The 27417-nt window shown below is 37.2% G+C and overlaps 1 protein-coding gene and 1 pseudogene across 1 annotated transcript; both read right to left on the reverse strand.

Annotated features, from left to right (window-relative positions):
• Nucleotides 1-8561: 8561 nt before the first annotated feature.
• On the reverse strand, nucleotides 8562-9134 carry LOC120349645. The gene has a single exon (XM_039420125.1). It carries the CDS (start codon nucleotides 9132-9134, stop codon nucleotides 8562-8564), a length of 573 nt encoding a protein of 190 aa, XP_039276059.1.
• Nucleotides 9135-11361: 2227 nt separating this feature from the next.
• LOC120349646 lies at nucleotides 11362-12066 on the reverse strand (annotated as a pseudogene).
• Between the last annotated feature and the right edge of the window lie 15351 nt (nucleotides 12067-27417).

Genomic DNA, 27417 nt, shown 5'->3' on the forward strand with positions numbered 1-27417 from the left:
AAAGTGGAGCGCAGAGTATTTTGTAATTCATTCTATATTTCCTTCTAAACCTATAACCTACTCACTGAGAGATCTAAACAGAGAAGTAATTAGTGGTAGGTTTTATGCAGAAGAAATTAAAAAAACACAATTAAACGAATCGGAGAGACAAGTGTATTTGATTGAAAAAATATTAAAACGTGATAAAAAAGGATTGCTAGTGAAATGGATTGGGTTTTCAACGCCTAGTTATATTAGTAAAGATCAACTATTAGATGAAGAATGATCTTTTGTAATCTATTGTAAATATCATGTACATTTATTGTAAATAATCTATTGTAAATACATTCCATTCAGTGTAAATATCATGATGTACATTCGTTGGAAATATAATAGAAGTATTATTATCAAACATTGCTTTTCATTTCAATCTGAAGTTTCGTAATTTGCTAAGGCTCAAGCAACAGATGCATTCTCGTGAAGAGGGTGCGGGAAAGAGAGGCTCAGTTGAAGTGAGAAACTTCTATCAGTGGGAGGGAGCGAGCGAGCGTCTAGCCATGTGGTGGCTCACCCTCCTCCCTGATAACTTATCAGTTCCTTATCAGATCACGCTCTGTACGTTTGTAATCATGAGTCAAATACCAATTGTTAACTTTGATAAATTAATTACATATAAAGAAAAGCCTGCATTTTGTAAAAATGGAGACTTACTTCCTCATAATGCAAGAATGTTAATTATTTCTCCCAGTGCTGGAGGAAAAACAAATCTCTTATTCAATTTAGTATTTGCTGAAAATGACTTAAGATTTAAGCACATTTACTTATTTAGCAAGAGCTTATATCAACCAAAATATGTTTTTCTCAGGAAGGTATTTACAGGTTTGAAAAATATCGGATTTCACATGAAAGAGGATGTGAGTCAAATTCCCCATCCAAACCGTACCCCTGAATATAGCTTAGTAATTTTTGATGACTTGCAACTGAGCAATGTCCCACAGATAAGAGAATATTTTACTATGGGACAACATCGAAATATTGACACTGCATATTTAATTCAGAGTTATGGAGCTACACAGAAACATTTCACTAGGGACAATGCAAATATGATTATAATCTTCAAGATAGATTTATTGAGTCTGAAATTAATTCACAGAGATCATGTTGGAGGAGATATTTCTTATAATGATTTTGTTAAACTTTGTCATACAGTTTGAAATCGTAAACCTCATAATTTTGTAACTATTATGTGCGAGTGCGGAATTAATAGCGGTAAGTACCGAGATTTGCTCGATACGTTTCTTACCGTTCAGTAGAGATTAATTCTTTGTGCAGTCATGTTGTCATACAGCAGCAGAAAACTGAATAGAAAGAACGTTGGTTTAATCGAAATGATTAAGAAATTGAGAAAAGTAATTAGAGACAAGCATAAAAGCTTAGTCAATTTTTAAAGGCGATCGGAGGAATACAATAGGAAAACTCTATCACCATTGATAGAACCTATAATTGAATTGGAGAAAAACAAATTCTCATACTCCAGTGTAAAACCAAAAAAGGGAGAAGTAAAAGAGGAACAGAGTATGGAAATTGATGATAATGAGGAGGAGGATGAGCAGAGTTATGAGAGTTCAACAGACAATTTTTTAAGCTCGACTAAATTTGAAAACAGTTTACTTGGTTCTAGCAGAAACGATGATGTGCTGTCACAATATCTAAAAACGTTTCATGCAGAAAAATTGAATAATTCAATCAGTTATGGAATTTCATACAATTCTAAAGATGACGTGTATTATATTGGAAATCAGCAAGTAATATTCAATAACGGTTATATAGATATTAATAATGAAAGATTTCGTTTAACACATGGTCTACTTGAGTTATTATTTGGTGCGAGACCAAACTCGAATCTTTATAATCAGAGAGATCTGGATAAGTATAAAAAAATCTTAACACTTACAGGCATACATTTAGATCGAAGAGGCTATGTTAAACGAAATCAGGGAATTGAATCGCAAATGATTCAAAAGTTATTTCCCAGTAAAAAAATTAGTAAAAAGAAGGGGTGGGGTTTATTGAAATTTGCAAAAAATAATTCTCATGATAGAATTTATCAATACTTTGATAATTTTGATGAATTAGTGGAAAGATTAAATTTACTCTATCCTCAAAAGCTAGTGGCAACACCGGGCATGATATTGAGATCGCATCTCTAATTGAAGAGGTAAAAGAAGCAAAACTAATTGTTTAGTGTTACGATGACTCTACATCGATTCGGTCGAATTGATACGGGTAGTACTGGGCCTGCTGTTGCTAATCTTACGTGTGATATTGACTCGATAACACAGAAAATAATTGAATCGATAAATCAACAAGGAATCAGTGAAGCTGTAGAATTTTATTTAGATTCGCAAATAACCAAACTCATTTCGGAAAATACAAAGAATATTGGAGTGAGCATAATTGAAAGAGAACATATTCTAAGTTCATTACAAAATTTCAGTGCTAATATCGATAAAGCTATTGCAGAGAGAACTCTAACTCTAGAATCTGCTCTAGGAGAAGTGAACACTTTAACAGACAGCTTTTCATCTCAGTTGCTCAGTATTAACAACGATAAACTTGATAAAGCTTATTTAGATGAGAAATTAAAAGCCATATCAGATAAAATTAAGAATTTGGAGGTGTTGGACAGAAACTAACTCAATACTAAATTAAAACAGCTTAGTACAGAAATTTTTACTAAAGTAAATGAAACACATCCATCATCAATTGATAAGCAATATTTAGAATCTGCTTTGCAGAAATTGACTAGTTCTTCATTAACAAAGGAAGAGTTTGAAAAACGATTATCTGAAATGGTGAGTGCAATAAAAGCTAATATTATGGAGGGTATTGAACAATTCATTACAAAAGATGCTATTGCTATTCTAATTAAGCAAATTGCAGAAAAGTACGCAACTAAAAATTATATAGGAGATTTTATTAAGAAAAATGAGACGGGAGTGACTGTGAAAAGCGTTCGTGATGAAATAGCTGAGACAATTAAAAATTCGGAAGAGGGTACTGTCATGAGACTGCAATGTTCGGCTCCATTCATTGACTATCTAAATTTATTCATACACAGAGTGGCCCTGGACATTGTATCCAACTATGCCCGGGTAAGTTTTCACATGAACTGGATAGAGGCCAAAGAACACAACCTTTCCAAAAATCAGGTAGTGTAAATTATTACAGAAAAAATGGATCTAGCCCAATATAAAGACTTTATATTGGCGCCGAAAACATAAAATCTTGTAAACAGTTGCGTGAGAGAGAGTGAACTTAAACACATGTTGCTTCAAATTTCAGTCTAGACATTTCTCACTATGATTGATTGCATAAACACTTGCGTGAGAGAGAGTGAAGTATTTAAACACCTGCTGCTTCAAATTTCAGCCTAGACATTTTTGACTATGATTGATTGCATAAACACTTGCGTGAGAGAGAGTGAAGTATTTAAACACCTCCTGCTTCAAATTTCAGTCTAGACATTTTTGACTTTGATTGATTGCATAAACACTTGCGTGAGAGAGAGTGAAGTATTTAAACACCTGCAGCTTCAAATTTCAGTCTAGACATTTTTGACTATATTCGTTTTTGCATAAATCTTGTAAAAGGATGAGATATTATGAGAGAGAGTGAAGTAACTTTAACAGCTGAACACATGTCACAGATGATAAATAGATTTAGACATTTTTCATGTAACGGAATGTAACGGTTTTCGATGCAGGAGTTATTCTAGAGGAACCTTGCAGAGCGCACGTGTCATTTGTCTAGACGAGGGAGAGGGTGATGAGCGAGCGCACGTGCCTACGGTATGAATTCTCTAGCCTTTTTGTAACTCTCGATAGAGAGAAGCGTTTCACTACTACAGTATAGGAGCGCTAAATGGAAGTTAGTTAACGCTTGTCTCCTTCACTCGCCTTTCGTAATAGAGAAGGAATTTAGAAGGGTGAGGGTAAGAGATGGACTGAGTAAAAGAAGGAGAAAGCAGATGCTACATCTGACTAGAGCCGTCTGCTGCTTGTGAGAAGCGACTTTAATCGGTCAGTATAGATGTAGTAATATGGATTCACTTTAATTTGTCAGTATAGCATTAGAAATATGGATTCACTTTAATTTGACAGTAGAGAATTTGAGAATGGATTCACTTTAATTTGACAGTGGAGAATTTTTCCCTCTCAAAGAGATTTTTTCCCTCATCTAGCATTCACTTTAATTTGTCAGTATAGCATTAGATGCAGAAATATGGATTCACTTTAATCTGTCAGTATAGATGTAGTAATATGGATTCACTTCAATTTGACAGTAGAGAATTTGAGAATGGATTCACTTTAATTTGACAGTAGAGAATTTTTCCCTCTCAAAGAGATTTTTTCCCTCATCTAGCATTCACCTCAATTTGTCAGTATAGCATTAGATGTAGAAATATGGATTCACTTTAATCTGTCAGTATAGAGAGGGAATTTATCCTCCTAAAAGGAAAATTTTTTTTCCCTCACCTGGGCAAGGGGAAGGGGAGAGAGAGAGAGAGATCTCTTTTCAACCCCCTCACCATCACTGGGCAAGGGGAAGGGGAGAGAAAGAGAGAGAGAGAAAGATATATCTCTCTCTTTTCATCCCCCTCACCACCACTGGGCAAGGGGAAGGGAAATCTATTTTAAGAACACCCCCCACCCTACAGGCGTGGGGAAGGGGAGGCGGGATCGACAAGGGGTGAGAGGGGGGAGGGGATTTCAAGCAAAAAAACCCGTCAGTTATCTCAGTTTCTATCTACTACTATACATGATATATAATAGTATTCACAATTGTTATAGGAGGATAATTTCCTATAATTGAAGATTTGAATTCATTCAGAGTTGTCTATAAACCATATACTTCTTAAAACAACTGATAAATTATTCGACAGTGCAGTAGGATACATATTTGGAACAATTGATCATTACTCAGTTACTTTAAATTTAGGAGTAATTTCAAACAAGTCAAAAAAATCAAATATATAAACAATAACAAGATAATTAACTATAAAAAATAAAAGGATTTATTGAGTAATAAAAAATGGGACATCATTTACGAAAATCTATCCAATGATGTTAACGATTTGCTAATAATATTCTTTTCAGTTTTGATTTAGTGTACAGAAAGTTCTAGTCAGGGAATAAAAATACCACACAGATATAAGCCTTTGAAGCCATGTATTACTTCTGGACTGATAGAATCAATGAGAACTGAAAATAAATTATATAAGAGATCAATGGAAGAACCTTCCACCACAAAACTAAAACATGATCTTAAAACATATAAAAATTTATCAAAATGATTGATTCATGAAACAAAAACAAACTATTATCGATCAAAAATAGAGGAATTTAGGAGTGATAAATGTAAACTATGGAATTACATAAATGAAATCATTCAATAAAAATTATGAACCAGGAATAGAAGTAGATATAAAAGGCGGGTCCTGGCACACAAGTGTGCCAGAACCCGCCTTTATCTCAAGGTCATCCAGGTCAACCACCCTAACCTCAAGGTCATCCAGGTCAACCACCCTAACCTCAAGGTCATCCGGGTCAACCACCCTAACCTCAAGGTCATCCAGGTCAATCACCCTTACCTCAAGGTCATCCAGGTCAACCACCTTAACCTCAAGGTCATCCAGGTCAACCACCCTAGCCTCAAGGTCATCCAGGTCAACCACACCCACCTCAAGGTCATCTAGGTCAACCACCCTAACCTCAAGGTCATCCAGGTCAACCACCTTAACCTCAAAGTCATCAAGGTCAACCACCCTAACCCTAAAAAAAAAAAAAAAAAAAAAAAAAAAAAAAAAAAAAAAAATTAAAAAAAATAAATAAAAAAATAAATAAAAAAAAAAATAAAAAAAAATTAAAAAAAAAAGAAGTATTGAGTTCCCAGGAAATTGACATAGATAATTTGCATCGCATATCCTGTTTCAATTTTGATAAGAGTGAAAGGAATAAACACTTCATAATAGAACAAATTCACATCTGGACTAAGAATAGAGTTCGCGGGAAATGATTCACACCACATATATCCTGCTTTCATTTTTTATTAGATGGAAAGGATATGCGGTCAAGAAGTGGAGCTATTTCTAGAACAGGAAACCATAAACAGCTTTACTCACAAACTAAATAAATGGGAAAAGTGGGAAAAAAGGGGAAAAAAGGGGAAAAAAATGGACATTGTGTCTTGTGCAGTCATGCCACCAGTACGTGGGTGATTTTCGTATAGTAATGAGATCACGCCAGATGAATATGTCCATGGTAGACCTACTAGATCAAGATGTCCATGGGAGACTCTAGATCAACATGGCCATGCTGCTCTAAAGATCAAAATGGTATTGAAGATAGATATTTTCAACGACTCCCACTCCATGTTCAGACATGACATATGAACATTCTCAATGACCCTCACTCCTCCTGTCATATGGACCATCATGTCTGTATGTTATAATTGGGTCGTCCACCCAGTGGTCAGTCAGTCAGTTCAATTACTGATCAGTTACTGATCAATCACTGTTCAGTTACTGTTCAGTCACTGTTCAACTGTTCAGTTACTGTTCAGTCACTGTTCAGTTACTGTTCAGTCACTTTTCAACTGTTCAGTTACTGTTCAGTCACTGAACAGTTACTGTTCAGTCATTGAACAGTGACTGATCAGTAATTGAACTAACTGACTGACCACTGGTGGGCGTGGTCATTGGTCATATGACCGGGGAGGTGGAGTGGGGTTGTTGAAACAGCCTTCATTGAAAGCATAACAAGATGATTTCTTACCTATATGAACTCGGGGCCCTGAACTCAGGGCTCTGAACTCCAGACTTCTGGACTCTAAACTCTGAACTTAAATGTCCTGCATCATTGAAAATGTCTGTCAACGAGATAATACCATGACTATTTTTGTATGTAGTGGGTAGAGAAAAGAAAACCATATTTTTATTCTTCTCATATACATTTATTTTCTATTATAAAACAGAATATATATATTAGTCATTGAAAATCCTCTTCTATATTTTGTGGTCTCCTGATAGACCTCTGCTGACCTCTCCTCTCGTTCTGAAATGCTGCATACTCCATCAGTTTGTACAGTATCCCGAAAAGCAGCACTGTAGATAGATATTAGTAGAGCAGGGTCTCCTGAACAGCCCTCTGTAACTCTGAATCTCTTCACACGTCCATCATCTCTGCAGTATGAGAATCCTGCAAAGGTCACCTTCCTGTTGTTGCTGATAAGAGTTAGACACTTGTCACCGCATTCAAATTCACACCAATACTTTTGGGATGAACGATCATCAAAGATTAATTCAATCTTGACATCTTCATTTTGCCAATTATAGACTTCATCCAAATTTACAACAGCTACTTCACTATACTTGAGACTGTAGACAGTATCCAAAGGTACTCGTTGGCTATCACCAAACAGAACATAACCTTTAAAGTATGACATTGTCAACAGTTAGCGATTGACTGATGTTCGAGAGATAAACGTCTCCACTTATATATATAGTCTATAATGATGGTGGTGGAGTAAAAGTGAATGATAAAACAGTAAATTAAATCAAATGTTTATTTATCAACATGAAAAGGTTACGACAAAAATATCTATCTTCCAGCATTGTCTTCATAATCCAATCATGGGTTGAGTTCACAATATTGAGTGCGCAGAGTAGTGGTGCATCCATAGGCTCCTTCCTTGATCCAGTCAGCTTCTTCTGCACAGACTCCACATAGTTGAGTAGGTAATGCTCCGGGCAGTAGCTCCCATGTCCAGTGCTAGTCCTCAACAATTCCTCCAGGTTCGGTATCTTGTAGTAGAGGTAGGGTGATGTCAAGTCGACATACTCTATATTCTCCTTATCATCCTGCTGCAGCAGCTTGTCCAATTGAGCGATTGTGTCATATCCATGGACAAAGATCTTGATTGACTGTCCCGAGTTGTTGTCAGACAGCCATCGACCAATCATATCGCAAACAATTGGTTTCAGAGCTTTGTAGGAAAGATGTTGTTGATCGGCTCCCTTGACTGACCATCTTAGTCCATGTTTAGCTTGATGTAGACAATTGTTGTCAAGCACCGCACTAGCTTTCAACAGCATATCTGGGTAGGGTGGCTCAAAAAAGTAGTGATGAGTTGTTACATGATAATTATCATCACGTTCCAGTACTGCCATCTCCTTCACAATGAAATCATGATCCAGTCCTTCAAATCCTTGGAAGTTTATCAGGTAGAGTGGTAGTGGACCAAAAATGTTGCCAGCTCTTCTCGGTGTAAATGCTGTAAAATTGTCATCTCCACTACAGTCCTCAAATACCATGCCATCATCAGAAGCAGTATGTAGGTCTGTAGTACTTGTAGAATCATCCTTCATCAATGATTTGTCTAACACATCCTCTCCTTCACTTATCTCTCCATCTTCCTCAGTAGAGAAGGTAACAGTAGCCGACTTGAACATGACTGTATCACTCAATGCTCCACATAAGAATGAACTGCACAATCCAGATCATAAGTATTTTATATTCTCTCTATGCTGACTGTACTAGACCAGTCAATGGCCGATACTGTTTAGTCATCTCATGAATCATTAGGCAGTAGGCTCGTGTATTGGCGGGTATGTTGTCAGTAGCTTCAAACTCAATCCTCACATCGATACTTCCAGTTTTGAGTGATTCATTTTGGTGGGAGCAATTGAAAGCAAACAACATTATATTATCAGTGCTTATAGCTCCTGTTTCAAGCAGAGGTTTAGATGAGCGAGCATTATCATGATTGTAGACTCCATTGAAAGCTGCATACATGTTGTAGATGCGATTATCATCACCATCAATGCTCTCATATGGGTAGTATTTGTTGTTTAAAAACACTCGAATATCCTTCATACTACACTTGTCAAATTTTGAACTGTTAGCTGCTGCTACACCTGGTCTTGCAGTCTGTAGCCCAACCACAATGTAGCGCGGCTTCTCATGTTGAGTTGTTGACTTAACAGTCCATGTATGTTTTATACTTTGCGGCAAGGTTGGGTACTTGTACAATTCCCAATGTCGAAATGGTATACTGATTGGTGTGTCATTCTGCACAATCTGTAGCAGACGCATTCTTACATCATCTGCCACTTCTAAATATGGCATTCTCCATAAAAGCTTTGTGATTGCTACATTGGCAGCAGCAACATTCACACAGTCATTGAAATTAGGATTGACTCTCAACACCAGCTCTTGTTTCACATTGAGTAAAATCTGTCTATAGTCTTCAGCAAAACCTAGCAGGTATCATAGAGGTACATCCATTTTTGTACCATCTGCAGCAAAATTAGCAAAACCAGTGGTTGAACTGAACTTGTAGCCGGCCGCTTCCATCTTGCTGCATTCATCTCGCTCGAATGTCATAGCATTCTTCATCAGACTGGTGATACCTGGATTACGTATGCTGTCCACCTCCACACCATTGATTTCATAGCGTATCTCTGAAAACAGATTGGCAAAGAATCCAGAGACACATGGAGTTCCGGCCACAGCAGCGTTGGCAGCTCCAGTCACAGTATACTCCAAATGTAGATAGCTCTCCAATGGTAGTGTGTAAATGTCCTGTTGCTGGATTGGTATCCTCACTTCATCGTTGGCATTGAAGCTTGTGGTATAGGGGGCATGAGAATGATAGTCATAGCCAATGATACTATCGTCTGACGAAGGGCCTTGTCGTGTCACATCCAAAACTCCTATTTCTTCTATTGTATAACTTGACAGCCTCGTTCTTGCAAATACTTGATGCTCCTAGATGTTAACCTTGTTAAGGCTGAATGCTGAATGAATCTTCCTTTCCTTCTATCTTCTTTTATAGGTGAAGGAGGATGATGATGATGGAGAGAAGAAGAAGGAGGAGGATGGACTGCAGCCTCCATATCCAATTCTTGATTCCACTTTTCAAATAACAACACCATTTCACTATCGTTGTCTCAAATGTAAAGCAATATTTATTCCCTCGCCTCTATTATTTATAAGACGACCGTACTCGTTGACTACTTGCAGTGTAATGCTACCAATCTGCTTGATGTCTATAGGTAAATAGATTACATTCTGCACAGTCACCACCATTTTATACCCTGGATCAACGTTTGGGTAAAACTCATAGATCACGTGATCTGTAATTCCATTAGAGTAAGATCCAGTCACAATGTTGCAGGTGATGCGTATCACATTAGGCCGACTGATTTGTACAGTATTATCACTTCTAGTAGATGTGTTGGGCTCTATGAACTGGGTATTGGTAAAACCCAACAGTTTCCCTATTGAATCTTGTGGTCATAAATCCAGCTTGGCACTGCTCAAAACTATACACTTTAAGGTTGATGGATCTACAGTCACCTGGAAATCAACATCATTTTCCGACAGCCTTTGTGCAAGCAAGTCAGTAATTGTAGAAAATTCAAAGCTACCTGTTGGTAATGATACCTGATGCAGAACCAAATCCTCCTTGTCAACAGTAGTAGCTGGCATTCTCCTTTTAGTCCTTTTAGGCAATACTGTACCATCCTTATCATCATCATCAGACTTGCCAGGTTTATGCTTCTGATGTTTGAGCACCTCGCTTCAATACTCTTCAAATCTTGCTTTAGCCATACTCCGAAGCTCATCATGTGTTATCTCTGCACTAGTAACACCCTTCTTAGAAATTCTATTACTTGCATAAAAATGTAGTACATTATTGAAACCTTCCTCAATATTGGGTATTGAGTTGCAACTTGTAAAGCTAATCAGACCAATTTCCCATTCACCACTGCTCACATCAAGTGGTGGATAAAAGTCACTCTTTAGTATTGATGTCCTACCTCCAAAACATAGCATCATTGTTGTTGCCTGCTCAACATACAGTTGCACAATGAGTAGCAATCAGCCTACACTCGGTATTTATAGGGATGGAAATAATGTACAAGAGAGATAGTGAATCATTTATTCATTTTCATCAATCGAAAATTGTCAACACAAATGATGTGTGAGTAAAGATCTTCCTGCTTCTGATCATAGTTGTACTCAATCCTCGATGCTGGCTCCAGTCCTTTGTGCATATAGTTGATAAACTCCTGTGGCGGTCTCAGGTTGCCAAATCCATCAAAGTAGTGAGACACATCATCCTTCTTCACATAGCACACCCAATGTGTGCCAGCTCCAGTGCTGGTGTCCAGGTTGATAATGCCGCATTCTCTCCTCCAGGGCCCATTCAATGGTAGAGCATCCCGCATAAACACTCCTCAAAAGTGCTTTAGCTTCAGTTGACATGCATACTTGTAGAGATCAGCATCGGTAAGGGCTCGATCAGGTAGGGCAACTAGCATCTTCTCTTGCCGCCACATTGACGGCGACATGCCCCATTTCCCTGTGTCCTGCATTGTTGTCTCAGGTAGAGTCCTTTACCTTTCTTGGATGATGTCTGCTGACGTCTTAGATAAAGTCCTTTACCTTTCTTGGACGATGTGTGCCAACTTTTCCTAGAATTCTTCTTCTTACAACTTCTTGCTCCTCCCCCAAACTTTGCCTTAGCCTTCATGGTGTTGGTGACTGCTAGTGCTGCAGCCTTCTCAAGTACTCCTGCATCTGAAGAGTTTACCACACTCCAAGCTTGATCTGCCAAAATGTTGTCTGCTACTGCTCTGCTCGATGTATCACTGCTCCTCGAGTAAGCAATGTCGTGCTCCTAACAGGCTCGATCGAGACTATTTATACTGGGATCGCCTCGTGCCAACCGCTTCTCTAGCTTTGTACCTGGTCCACAGTACTGGTAACCAGGGATGTGAAGTTCAACAGGTAGAATGTTGATTGCCTTGTTCACCAATTTTCCAGCACTCTTTTTAACTATTGAACCTGCAACTTTTGCAATTGATGACAGTACCCCTCTTCCCCGGTACTTCCTCTCTCTCTTACATCCAGCCATCTAATGTTTCTTAACGGTTTTAGCAGCTGGTTTTATACTTTTTTTGGTGTGGACAATGTTTGTGCGGGTGGTGTTGTAGGAGGGGGTTCCGGTAATCCCATAAGATCTATGAAACGTTTCTCCAATTCATTGGGTGGCAATCCCTTTATAGTTTTAGTATTTTTCGGATCTAACACAATGTCTAAATACAATGAAAACATTTTACCAGCAAACTCAATCAGCCTCTTCTCAAGATATCGATTGTTCACTCCATCAGTAGGCTTAATTGGATCCATCAGTAAGTATTGAATCATTGAGACTTGTAAATACCTGTGATGTGGTATTGTCCCTTGTCTTTGGCAGCCACATTGAAATCAGTTCTCTATATGTTGAAAAGTTGACAGCATCCCTGTCAGCACATGGATTTCCCAAATTGGTCAAACGCCTGTAGCGAGCATTAATGTTTCCTATGGAATCCATGACTTGACTGCTATACATAAGCAAAGCAATGTCTCTTATATAGTGAAACTAGTATGCAGGATTAGCAACTATGTAGCCACCTTCTACCAACTCTTCTAAAATTGAATTGATTTCATTTTCATGTCCAGTGTTACCAACTGCCTTGGACTGATCCAATAGTTTCAGCCTGTCCACAAGTTCATTGGGATCATTGTAGTAGACGTACTCTATCTTAGTTTGATTGTTTGCCACCATATTAAATGGTGTCACCAGTCCTCTCCCACTATGCTTACCATTCCTTATCAGTGAGTAAATTGTTTTCTTGTACTTGGCATCATTGGAGTTCATAATACGTCCAACTGGGTCATAGTTTTTCCTATACAAATTGGTCAAATACAGAATGTGTCTGTATGCATTTGAGTCAGGTGATGTGACAAGTTGATTGTTAGGCTTCTTTTTAAAAATCAGCTCACATAGTCCGGCTGTTGCATCAAAAATCATTTTATGTTCTTTATCTGTAGGGTCAGTCAGTTCAATCTTTGAGCCATCACTTCCAAAGGTTAGACGTCTACTACCCAAATAGTACTTGTTTCCAACTAATCTTGGTCCAAATGTAGTATCTGCACTACTATCATTCAACATTGCTCTATAAACATATGGACCCACTTTAGTTCCACTCAATCCACTTTGAGTATAAATGTTGTACACTTCCTTAGGACTGCTGTTATTCAACACTGCCTCAATATCCTCCTCCTCCTCTTCCTCCTCATCCTCCTCCTCATCACTCCTAGCCTCAGACAATAATTTTCTTGCAACTGCTGAAGTACTTGGAGCCGGAGTGGAGCCTGCTGCTTCTCCAAATGATTCATAGGTTGGTGACTCCTCCTCCTGCTCCTCCTGCTCCTCAACAACTTCTAGTTGTGATGGTAATAGATGTCGAACATGTCTGGGTCGGATTGGTGTTGTTGGCGGTGTAGGTGGTATAAGCTGATGTTGTTCTGCTAATGGTTGAGCCAGTGGCTGTTGCTGAGCTGGAGGTGCTTGTTGCTGAGCTAGAGGTGGTTGCTGCTGTGCTGTAGGAATCTGAAAAGTCTCAATGATTTTTTCCAGTGGTTCAGTTAGCGGCTTGAAATGTTTTGCATGTTGCTCCTCTGTCAATTCTCTTCCAAGTGTGAGCTCCTTATGCTTTCTCTTGATGTTATGTCTTAGCTTTGCAATCTCTTTGATGGTAGAAGCTACCTCCTCCAATGTCTTCTGACGAGGTCTAACCATCCTGCTTGCCTCACAATAACAGACTGATACTCTACTAGACTTACACCTCAACTAAATAGGTGTCGATACCATTTCTGTAGCGTCCAGCATTCTTTCCTGATGAGTGGTCAATGACAATGAATGCATGTGCAGCTGATGACCAAACCTTGTTACACATGTCCTTAAACTGATCAAAGGTTATGTCAGCGCCGACATGATCTCGGTACAAGTGTTTCATGTTTAGCTCATCCTGTTGAAACATGACAAGAAAGTTTGCATTGTCACGAATCAGCTGTTTTGGAATGCGGCTATAGGTCTGTGCTAGATAAAACACGTCAACGTCACTGTGTCGGCCTGCACTAAAGTACTTCCTGATGGTATCCTGGTGCTCACAAATCACATCGTCGAGAATAATTATTGAGTTGGGTGGCAGCTCATGCGGGTCGGGTATTTCTTCACTTCTATCACACTCGACATAGTTTATTCCATTTCCTGCAAGTCCTTGCATGATTGTACAGAGCAGCTCATACTTGGACTGGAATGTAGTCTTTGAAAAAAGATAGATGTTTGAAAATTGAATTCCTTTCTCATCAAAAAGCATGTTGAATAGTAGGTTGGTTCTGCCCCAACCAGAAGGTCCACATATAATACATCTCATATGAGTAGCTATATATTGTGGGTTTTGACTGGTTTTTTTGCGCAATCTCCCCTCTCCCCCCTCCCCAACCACCCTGAGTTTGCGCAAACTCCCCTTCCCCCTTCACCCCTCCCCACAGAGTTCGCGCAAACTCCACCCTCTCCCTCACCCTCTCTCTCTACCTCTCCCTCTCCCTCTCCCTCACCCTCTCCCTCTCTCTCTTATCTTATCTTATCTTATCTTATCTTATCTAATCTAATCTCTTCCCCTCCCCCAGTGAGGACGAGGGGGATTAAGAGAGGGAAAAATAATTTCCCTTTCTCAGTGAGGGAAAAAAAATTTCCCTGAGGAAAAAATAATTCCCCTTTCTACTGACAATCTGTATTCTCTAATGTCAAATTAAAGTGAATCCATATTACTACATCTAATAACTTATACTGTAAAATTGAAGTGATTGCAAATTGAATAATTCAATTGGTTTGCTTTCTGCCCGACAGTTAAGAAAAATTTCACAAATTTAATTTATATTGAAATTTTCTATGTGCTGTACAAACCTGCGGGCATTATTTTTTTGTAAAGTGTTTCTCCGAGAATATCTATAATAAATTTAGAATGAACTAGCATATCCAAAAATGGCTATAGATATCCTCAGACCTATATCACTTGGTGTGGACAAATCATCAATCCCTGCAATCACTGTACAGTTCTCTTGTGAAAATTCTATTTCCGCTAACATTTAGTTCCCACAAGCGAGAAAGAAAACTTTTAAGCTTATGCTTGTTTAAGACTAGAGAATACTCATTCGGCAATTCGATTGTGTGCTTAAAGTCCCCTTTGCTATCAATATCAATAATTTTAATGTGAATTTCTCCATTATCGGGAAATGTAACTTTTGTTACTCTAAACCAATCAAAAGGGTAACAATCAAAACCCCAATTGACTTGCTGGTCTGCATCAATTGAGAATTCATTAAAACTTGTGCAATCAAAATAACCAGTCATTTTTTTGTCTTATCAGCTCGAACGATTAGAACCAAATGATACCTCCTGCAATTAACTTAATGGAATTCGACGCATGCAACACTTTCCTCATCTAATGATGATACATAGTGAAATCCAGCGCACGCGTCAAGGTTATAGAGAGAGAGAAATTGTGATACGTCTCCTATGTGTTTCTCTCTCACACAAGCAGCAGACTGACTTGCACCCAAGTAGAGCCCCTGGCACGTTGCCATATCTACCGCTTTTCCTCTATTGCGAAAGCCATGTGAAGAGAGAACTCAGTGAAGTAACTGAGTTCCTTTTTAATCTGCCATTCATATACTGCCAGATTTAAGTGAAACCATATGCTTCTCTCCGCACAGCAATCTCTGCGTTACGAATGACGAGTGAAGGAGAGAACACTCAGCTCTCGACTGTTCTCCCCTTTGATCGGCCGTACGCTACTGCCAGTTAAAGTGAAACCATCATCTTGTTCTCGCAGCTATGCGTTACAATGGTTACCGCTCTTTATAAATTTTATGTTTTCGGGGCCAATATGAAGTCTTTATATTTGGCTAAATCCATTTTTTCTGTAATTATTTGCACTACCTGATTTTCGGAAAGGTTATGTTGTTTGGCCTCAATCCAGTTCATGTGAAAACTTACCTGGGCATATTTGGATACAATGTCGAGGGCGATTCTGTGAATGAATAAATTTAGATAGTCAATGAATGGAGCCGAACATTGCAGTCTCATGACAGTACCCTCTTCCGAATTTTTAATTGCCTCAGCTATTTCATCACGAACGCTTTTCACAGCGACTCCCATCTCGTTTTTCTTAATAAAATCTCCTATATCATTTTTAGTTGCATACTTTTCTGCAATTTGCTTAATTAGAATAGCAATAGCATCTTTTGTAATGAACTGTTCAATACCTTCCATAATATCAGCTTTTATTGCACTCGCCATTTCAGATAATCGTTTTTCAAACTCTTCCTTTGTTAATGAAGAACTAATCAATTTCTGCAAAGCAGATTCTAAATATTGCTTATCAATTCCCGATGGCTGTGTCTCATTTACTTTAGTAAAAATTTCTGTACTAAGTTGTTTTAATTTAGTATTGAGATAGTCTCTGTCCAGCACCTCCAAATTCTTAATTTTATCTGATACGGCTTTTAATTTCTCATCTAAATAAGCTCTATCAACTTAATCGTTGTTAATACTGAGCAACTGAGATGAAAAGCAGTCTGTTAAAGTTTTCACTTCTCCTAGAGCAGATTCTAGAGTTAGAGTTCTCTCTGCAATAGCTTTATCGATATTAGCACTGAAATTTTGTAATGTACTTAGAATATGTTCTCTTTCAATTATGCTCACTCCAATATTCTTTGTATTTTCCGAAACAAGTTTGGTTATTTGCGAATCTAAATAAAATTTCACAGCTTCGCTGATTCCTTGTTGATTTATCGATTCGATTATCTTCTGTGTTATCGAGTCGATATCACACGTAAGATTAGCAACAGCTCCGCTAGCACTAGCTGTATCAATTCGTCCGAATCAATGTAGAGTCATCGTGACACTAAACAATTAATTTTGCTTCTTTTAGCTCTTCAATTATAGATGCGATCTCAATATCATGCCCGGTGTTGCCACTAGCTTTTGAGGAATAGAGTAAATTTAATCTTTCCACTAATTCGTCAAAATTATCAAAGTATTGATAAATTCTATCATGAGAATTTTTTTTTGCAAATTTCAATAAACCCCAGCCCTTCTTTTTACTAATTTTTTTACTGGGAAATAACTTTTGAATCATTTGCGATTTAATTCCCTGATTTCGTTTAACATAGCCTCTTCGATCTAAATGTATGCCTGTAAGTGTTAAGATTTTTTTATACTTATCCAGATCTCTCTGATTATAAAGATTTGAGTTTGGTCTCGCACTGAATAATAACTCAAGTAGACCATGTGTTAAACGGAATCTTTCATTATTAATATCTATATAACCGAATTCAAATATTGATTGCTGATTTCCAATATAATACACGTCATCTTTAGAATTATATGAAATTCCATAACTGATTGAATTATTCAATTTTTCCGCATGAAACGTTTTTAGATATTGTGACAGCACATCATCGTTTCTGCTAGAACCAAGTAAACTGTTTTCAAATTTAGTCGAGCTTAAAAAATTGTCTGTTGAACTCTCATAACTCTTTTCATCCCCCTCCTCATTATCATCAATTTCCATACTCTCTTGTTCCTCTTTTACTTCATCCTTTTTAGGTGTAAAATCATGATTAGAGTGCAAACTAGATTTGGTTTTTCCCAATTCAATTATAGGTTCTATTAATGGGGAAAGAGATTTCCTATTGAATTCCTCCATTCGTTTTTCAAAATTAATCAGGCTTTTATGCTTGTCACTGATCACCTTTCTCAATTTCTTAATATTTTCTATTAAACTCTCCTTCTTCTTATTTACTATGCTATTCCCTCTCCTCTCCCTCCTCCTCCTATGTGTTCTAGACAACATGACTGTACAAAGAATTAATCTCTACTGAACGGAAAGAATCGTGTCCAGTGAATCCCGATATTTTCCTTCCTTTATATTACATTCTTTTAAAATTGTAAGAAAATTATGCGGTTTATGATTCCAAACTGTATGACAAAGTTTACTGAAATCTTTATAAGACATATCTCCTCCAACATGATCTCTGTGAATTAATTTGAGACTCAATAAATCCATCTTAAAAATTATTATCATATTTGCATTATCTCTAGTTAAATGTTTCTGTGTAGCACCATAACTCTGAATTAAATATGCAGTGTCAATATTACGGTGACGGCCCATAGTAAAAAATTCTCTTATCTGGGGCACATTGCTCAGTTGCAAGTCATCAAATATAACTAAGCTATATTCTGGGATTCGGTTCGGATGTGGAATTTGGCTCACATCATCTTTCATGTGAAATCCAATATTTTTCAAACCTGCAAATACCTTATTTAGAAAAACATATTCTGGTTGATATAAACTTTTGCTAAATAAGTAAATGTGCTTAAATTTTAAACCATTTTCAGCAAATACTAGATTAAATAAGAGATTTGTTTTTCCCCCAGCACTGGGTGATATAATTAACATTCTTGCATTGTGAAGTAGTAGCTCTCCATTTTTACAAAATGCAGGCTTTTCTTTATTTGTAATTAATTTATCAAAGTTAACAATTGGTAATTGACTCATGATTACAAATGTACAGAACGTGATCTGATAAGGTACTGAAAATTTTTACAATAGTTAGAACAATGCCGCAAGTATTTAGAGCAATGACCGAGCGCATGTTGGCGCTACATGTATAGAGAGGCATTTCCCAGAGATTGGAATGCAGGCAACACTCTCCACCTCCTCTTCTCATCATCATCATCAGACAGATTATGGATGTTCAAAAGATTCTTATATTACGAAATGAGAATCAATGTTTGATGATAATAATACTTCTAATATATTTTCAACGAATGTACATCATGATATTTACAATAAATGTACATGTTATTTACAATAGATTATTTACAATAAATGTACATGTTATTTACAATAGATTATTTACAATAAATGTACATGTTATTTACAATTGATTACAAAAGATTATTTTTCATCTAATAATTGATCTTTACTAATATAGCTAGGTTTAGAAAATCCAATCCATTTCACTAACAATCCTTTTTTATCACGTTTTAATATTTTTTCAATCAAATACACTTGTCTCTCCGTTTCGTTTAATTGTGTTTTTTTAATTTCTTCTGCATAAAACCTACCACTAATTACTTCTCCATTTAGATCTCTCAGTGAGTAGGTTATAGGTTTAGAAGGGAATATAGAATGAATCACAAAATACTCTGCGCTCCAGTTTATGTTATAAGATTTATCGAAAAATAATCGTTTCTTCGAGATTCGCACGATATCTCCTAGCTTAAATTTTGGTTTTGAATTTTTCAATTTATATCGTCTATTGAATGCAGAATTCAATGACGATAAAACATGTGTACGATCTTTCCTGCGAACATCTTTAGGTTTCATTCTAATTGAACTGTGCACTGTAGCATTATAATTTTGAACCAAACTGTCTAGATTGCTTAACCAGTTTTTTGTTCCATGTTCAGTTAAATATCTATAAATTTTCAATTTAAGTGTTCTAATCAGCCTTTCAACTATAGATGCTTTTTTATCACTAAAAACATGGTAATGTTTAATACTATATTTATCTAATAACGCTTTAACTTTTGAATTGAAGAATTCTGTTCCCTGATCTGTTTGGAACAGCCTAACTCCCTTATTTTCAGAAATAATTGGTTCGAGAGCGTTAAATACAGATTGGCTTGTCTTGTCTTTTAATGATACACAATATGCAAATTTTGAAAAACAATTAATAACAACTAAGATATATTTATAACCCTTATTAAAACGTGATAAACTTATCATTTCAATAAGGTCGGCTTGAAGAAGGTCTTTTTCACTTTTCAGTTCATATTTGCGAGTGCATAGTTCACACGCGGCACGCTATGAAGCTCCAAAGCTAGCTTAGATCTAATAATATTCATGATATTTACAACAGACAAATCAAATTAGTGGTATTGGATTATTGTCACGGCACATACTGATCAATCAGTTAGAGTGTTGAGGGTACTCTGTAATGTCTGAAAGGCAGAGTATCCAGACCATTTTCTGCAATGTACCTTTCATCGTCATATGGACTCAAACAGACTTTTGCACATTCAACCTGAAACATACTATGATTATAGGATCTTAACATACTAAATTCTTCTACATGTACACTACGTTCAAACAATGATTTCTTATACAAGTTAAAATTAAGCTTTCCACATTTAACCGCAGACTTTACTCCCTTTGCAACGCATTTATTTACAGGTTCATCATCATTCTCATTACAAACTAAAAAGCTGTAAAGTTTCGATCTAAGGCCTATAAATTTAGAGATCCGTTTTGAGGATGTCTCGTCCTTAAACTTTCCTACAACTTTATTTCTCTCCATGGAAAAGCAAGGGTGGCAAGGTGGATAGTTAGAAGTATCGAATAGGTTCAAATTATCTTTAATCAACTGATACACATCCTCTACTCTTACATTTAAAAGAAAACTGTCGGTATCGGTCATACAGAGTTCTACGCGGTTCCAGGCTACGATTTTTTGCAACTTGCAATAAAAGAATTCGTACATATGGAATTTGCTTAACTCCAGTACAGAGAAGCCGGAATAGACAGGTTTGTTCATTTTAAGTTCTAATTTACAAGAGAAAACTGCGATCACGTCCGGACTAATTATTTGCCAGCGTTTGCATAACGGATTTGAAATGTACTTGTCTAATCATTTTTCGTCTAGAATAATTTTAACATTGATGTGTTTCCGAACTGATTGTATAGTCTTACTTAAACAAAGATTGCAACATGCCTTAAAGAAAGATACTGCAAATTTATTTTTCTTGGCCTGTCTATTTTTGATATTGAAATCGATGTAGCTTTTCAGCCAGGGAGATTGGGAAAAGCTTATTACGCGATGTACTTTCATTAATTCCAAGGAGATAATTAGACGGTTTCGAGGGATCGTATGTCTCAGGTAGATGTTTGTTATTCGCCTCACAATAATGTTTACCGATAAATGAGACCCCGCCTCTCATTCCCGCTTCGAACATGAGATGCATGTCCGGATCTGTGATTAATTGCAGTTTGACTTTAGTGTATTTCAACATGCAATTCCAGGTGAAGTGCGCGAGAGGAATAAAATGAGTAACATCAAGCCCGTATGAGGTAAAAAGAGTAGACCTCATAGATTCAAAAACTGTCGCTAATAACATTACGTCCAAACATAAATAAAAATCATGATATTCACCCAGACTTTTCAGATTGAATGTCGAGAACACTCTTTGTGCATGTTGATATTCTTCGCGAGTCAGAGGTGTGTCCGTTAAATCATTATGAAAACATTCAATTGGAGGAAGTGACGTTTCTGCGAATTTTTCGGGACAGCTCATGTACGAGTACGGATATACTCCTTTTTTTAACAGAAGCTGTCTGTGTTCGCGAGGTGGATCATGAAACACCGAAAATAATCGCTTGAACTTCTTTTCCATGTCTGTACTTTCTACCAAATTACGCACCAATACTTCCAAGGATTCGTTCATAAACTTGTAGGAATCTAGAAATTTAATTTTGCCTACCGAAAGTGACAAAAATCTCTCTGACGTATTCGTGATGCAGGAAATTTCTTTTTTACATTTACCGAGCGCTTTCAGAATAGAATGCGAATCAAAACCGGAGAAATTATGGAAATAACACGAAATGTACTCCAGAGTACGTGTTGTTAAATTGCAAGAAACGTGTGCCGCACACAAGTAATTACCGGTTTCATGCGCGTGGTGACGGCATTTAATATCGGTTTCTGAGAACGGTTCAGCACAAAGCCCGCAGTTTACTGAATTTTAAAATTTGTGCTCTTCACTTTCGGTCAAATGTTGCATCGGAGTTTCACGTTTCATATCCTCATACAAAATTTCGCCAAGATCTGTAATTTCCTGAAGAAATTTCTCCATGATTTTTTCGTCTAAACTACTTGATCTATGGAGTACAGGCCCATACGCAATTTCTCCGTTTACGTCAATAACAACGAAACAATACCCGCAAGGAATATACCGCGCCGTTTTCTTTGTATAACTATGAGTAATTTCATCGGAATCGGATTCGTCATCATCATCATCATCATCATCATTAATATTCACAACGTATGTTTCTAAATCCACGTAAATTGTGTACTTTTTCTTTAACGTCACGCTCAGTTTCTTGAATTTAATTGTCTCTCCGCATTTAGGATATGAAACACGCTGAGATTCAAACTTGGAACAAAGTTCCACATGTTTCATCAAATTTGCTTTACCGTCTACATTTCGAGTTTTGTCTGATGTGAACCGGTGAAAACAGAAATTACAAACATGTACTTGACCCTTGTGTTTTGAAAGGTGACAGAAAAGATGCAATAAACCGTTTTTTCCGTTAGCGGTGTTGATTAAACAAAAATGTGTTTTTCCTGCATCAGCTTCCAACATTAACACATTTCGGACGGTCTTGGAAACATCTTAAATGGCTGAAATGACGTGCTACGGCTAGAGCTCGCAGTTCAGAATTTACGCTCACAGACGCAGTGCGAGTCTGGCTCGCACAGCCTACATCACATTTTTAAATGATTCACTACGTATTATACTCGTTCTCAGGCTGTTCAAAACTATTACCAGGCCATTCTATATATCTTTGTCATCATTGAAAACCAGCTGTTACTTCTTTTCTTCTTCTCTGTAGTTCACAGTCGACATTGGTCTATAACCTAGTTTTCAATCAACAACCAACATGCTCCTGGCGTTTTATCGTTTGATATAACTTAGACCTATTCTAGTTCTAAGACCGTGGAAAAGTATAATGTCTGGGAACGAAAAAATCCTTTCAAATAAAGAATTATTTGAAATCTTATATAATGATTCAGATTCAGAATTGGAAGTCAGCGACAATTTCGACTATGATTCAGAGCTTTTTGAAAATACAGGTAGGCTATGAGCTATTTTATTTTTCATATTTGTTTTTCATGTTAATTCTGTAGGCTATCAGAATCTCAATATTCATTATTGCCTTCAGAAAACTGTAGCTAAAATACATCATTAGCAATGAAAAGACATAGATTGCTGAAAACCCGTCGTCTGCAGGCGAAAAACAGGTTCAGCTGGCTCAGTCCGTAGGCATGCCAACCGAACAGCGAGCTGTAGCCGTAGCACGTCTTCTAAGTGTTGAAAGATTAATTTGGTGTTTACGCATGCGGAAAATGCTTGTATGGTAGGGGAAAAATTTTTTGTTGTCATACGCTATGACGTGAATTGCAATATCCGGATTGAGTATTTCGAATTTCTCAATATCGCGTGTCGTCACCGGGAAATTTACACCTCGCATATTGAGTGTGTGAGCAAACTTGCTCAAATACTTTACAGTCAAGTTCAAGACTCTTGGTTTCTGATGGAAATATGCGAGGACCGACCACAAAAAACATTTTTCGTCAGAGAGATTTTTGACATTTATAATACAATGCTTGTTTTTCAAAAACTGGGGTGTTTGAATAAAACTGGATGAGTATATTGGATTAAATTTGATCACATTCACATCCAGCGAATCAATTTACTTCAACACCCATCCGCTCCCATGTCTCACGAAATTTTCGAAAGAAGAGAGGATTTTTCTCACAGCTATCATGAAATGCTGGTTAAAGTCATCATAGTTCTCAAGAATACTCAACCCTATATTGGAGAAACTATGTAAGTTTACTAAAGTTGTGACAGACTCATCAACCTGCTTGTCATCCAGCACCACTAATTTATACAATAAAACGTTTAAAACTATGAACCACTTTACATTTCCATCATACCGTGCCGCATGCTCCCTAATTATCTCGAAAACCCGAGTTTTCGACCTCTCAAGCACATTCACAATGTCAATATCTCCAGCTTCGTCATCATTGAGGGTGATGCGATGGTGGACTGCGCTTGAATTGATGCCACGAAGTCTGCGTTCCCTCGGCATGATGCTGAAAAACAAAAGAATAATGATCAGGATGGCATAGGCAATAGTGTGTGTGTAAAGGAGTACAACTACAATTCACAATCAGTTGTGAATTAGCATTCACGATGTTATCACAAGGACAGATAATGTTGCATGAAAGATTGAGATTATTAACATTCGATAAAAGATGGACAAAAACTAGTCAGAATTTGTCGGCAGAAAATATGGCGAAAGAAGGTTTTATATTCGCGTGTGAACCGGACATTGTGCGATGTGTATTTTGTTCAATTTATTTAGGTGATTGGGAACAAAATGATGTAAAAGCCATAGAACATGCAAAGTCCAGTCCAGATTGTGCATTGAGAAGGAAAGGAAATATAACAATTGAAGATGAGAATTACGATAATAATATTCTGCGAGAATATGAAGAAAGATATTTATCATTTACCAATATGCCAGAAGATTTATCTGTTCAAGGAGAGTACTTTGAAAAACTACCTCCACACCATCTACATTGTTACATTTGCAAACCATTAACTGATAGAGCAGACTATTTTGCAAGAAATGGTTATTTCTTACATAACTATCACTATCTGCAATGTGTATTTTATAAATATATTATCGTTGAACCATTTGAAAAAGTAATGCATTTACCGTTTTGTTTATATGCTGATGAGTGTAAGAAAAAAGAAGAAGAAGAAGAAGCACATCATACAGATGAGCCGAAAAAATCACAAGCATGCAGTATGATGTAGAAGGTTAATTTTGTCCTCGGAGGAGAAAAATTGTCCTCGGAGGAGAACAATTGTCCTCGGAGGAGAAAAATTTAAGTAAAAATGAACTTACATGTGTTGATTTGACGAAATGAAATAATCGGATATGCTTCTCTCAGCTCAGTTAGCTCCTTGACTCGGTTCAGGTATCGTCTCAGCTCAGGTAGCTCCTCATTCCAGCTTAGCTCCTCGGCTATGCTTTTCTCGATGCAGGTATGTTTCCCTCACGAGAGCACAACTGTTTATGACACCGAGGAAACCCCGAGTTGTGAGGTGAGAAAATGCTGTGAAAAACAATGAAATATTTAATAACTGTAACCAAATATATATATATATTATAAATCAATTTAGTGTTATTTCACAAAAATATGAGAATGTAACAAATTTTACTTACAATCAATAATGTTAGCGTTGAGCTCGTGCTAAGCCTCTGGGGAGTACGCAGTGCTCGCCAATTGTGATACGCCTCCTATGTGTTTCTCTTTCACTCGTACAAGCCTGCAACAGACAGAGAAACGACTTGCTATATAATCACTTCCCTCAGAGGAAAATCATCATTCACGTTAGAGCTATACACTTTGAGTGTTTTGTGAATTTCTCCACAATACTTCGTGAACTTCTCCACTTCACAACGGCGACGATGGACTCATCAAACGCTTCCTCCTCCTCCTCCTCCACTACATTATTCATCATCCCGGACAGCCCGCCATCGGAGAGGGAGCTGAACTACTGGGAACAGCAGAAGCAGCAGAAGAAGCAGCAGCAGCAGAAAAGCCGCAGCTCGGCTGCCACCTCTGCTGCTACAGCTGTCGCCTCCACCTCTGGTGCCTCCTCATCCTCACCCCTGAAGATGCAGGGAATATTTGTTTAACGTGAGGATGAGGAAGAAGTCATCATACCCGACAGCAGCCCTCTCACGCAAGCTACGCCGGCTACTTGGGCACCACGCCGAGCGGCCCTCACATCGGTACCCGCCGCCAAGCAGCCGGTGAAGCGGAGGCTGGTCTTTGATGACGAGCCCGCCGTCCTCACTCAATCAAAGGTTAGCATACAAAAAATTATTATTATTATTGTAATGTGCACAAAAGATTTTATCGAGATTAGTTTTGGATAAAATCTTTTGTGCACATTACAAGTCCCTATGTTTATTTGAATAAATATGAAATTACTGTGAGCAAAGTCAAGACTGAGCTTGTACATATTATGCTATCAAAACAATCCGAACACAGATAACTTTTCACATGATGGTTGCATTGTTTGAACATGTTTACTAAATATGTTGCATGAAACAATTTGAATTGAGTTATGTCGGTGAATTTCCGAGTTATTACATACTGATTACATATATTGTTATTTGAATTATGAAAAATCCAATCATATGCATAAACTGTTTGATTGTGTGAAACAAAATTGTTAAAAATTTGCATGAGTAATGAAGTGAAATTCGAATAATATATATATTGATATTATAAATCCAATCATATGCATAAACATTATTCTGCAATAACTTTGATGTCAAATTACTTATTACTTATATTTTTATTATGAATCCAATCATATGCATAAACATTATTTTGCAATAACTTTGATGTCAAATTACTTATTCGAATAATATATATTGATATTATAAATCCAATCATATGCATAAACATTATTCTGCAATAACTTTGATGACAAACTACTTATTACTTATATTGTTATTATGAAAATCCGATCATAAGTTGATTGTAATGAACTGAAAAAATTTTTCGACTCGATTATCTAACAATTTGAATTGAGTTATGTTGGAGAATTTCCGAGTTATTACTCACAGTTTTGAGTAGTGAATCTGTTGAGCAAGATCTCTCTCTCTCTCTCTTGTATGATTTTATTACCTGAAACAAATAAGAGTCTAATGAAATATTTTTCAACAGAAACGTGCGGCACAAGAGCACAACAGCTCCATAACGCCTCTTTTGCGGGAGGAGGAGGAGGAGGAGGACGAGTTGGACGTGGAGACGGAGGACTTCCTTGCCATTATAAATTGTCATACTGAGAAACCGTGGATGCCTCTCCGGCAGTTGGTGGAGGACACGGCGTACCCCATCGTGGGGGTACGGGAGATTACAAACCAACATGGTCGCCACATTGTCTTAAAAGTCCATTTAACATCTGAACGGCTGACAGACATATACATGCCAGAGAGGTATACCCACAGTTTAACGTCCAAAGACATTGAAAGTTTCAAAAGAAATTGTAAATCACTATGTCTGTTTGTGAAGCATGTTAATGCTTTTTTGACAGACCTAAAAATTGTTAAGTGCAAAATTAGCAAATTTGGCATTTAACAATATTTATGTCGGTGAGCATTAACATGTTTTGCATGTTAATATGTATAAATTTGTTATGTATAAATTAGTAGTGCTCACAATAAATAGTTTGTTATTCTATAAAAATTTTTCTCAATTCTCACCTATCAGTTCGCTAGTATGTGTAGACAAGTGAACTCAATCACTCTCCACTATGCAAGTTGCATTGAGCGATAAGAAATGAAAATGTGTTTTTATAGCTTGTTGTACGCACGCACGCACAAGCAGGCCTACTGCTGACATCAGTCGGTCGCTCACTCAGTGAAGGCCGGGCAACGCTCGACCTTCACAAGGCCGGCCGCCTTCCTTGTTGAGAAGCTCGGGCATTGCCCTCACACATCTGGTTCAGCTCGCATTCATATCTGTATGAGCGGAACACTTTCAATATTATTGTGTTTGTCTTTTTCAGATCAGCTATTTGAAAAATTCATTT

Source organism: Nilaparvata lugens, chromosome 2, assembly GCF_014356525.2.
Source record: "Nilaparvata lugens isolate BPH chromosome 2, ASM1435652v1, whole genome shotgun sequence".
Classification (NCBI taxonomy): domain Eukaryota; kingdom Metazoa; phylum Arthropoda; class Insecta; order Hemiptera; family Delphacidae; genus Nilaparvata; species Nilaparvata lugens.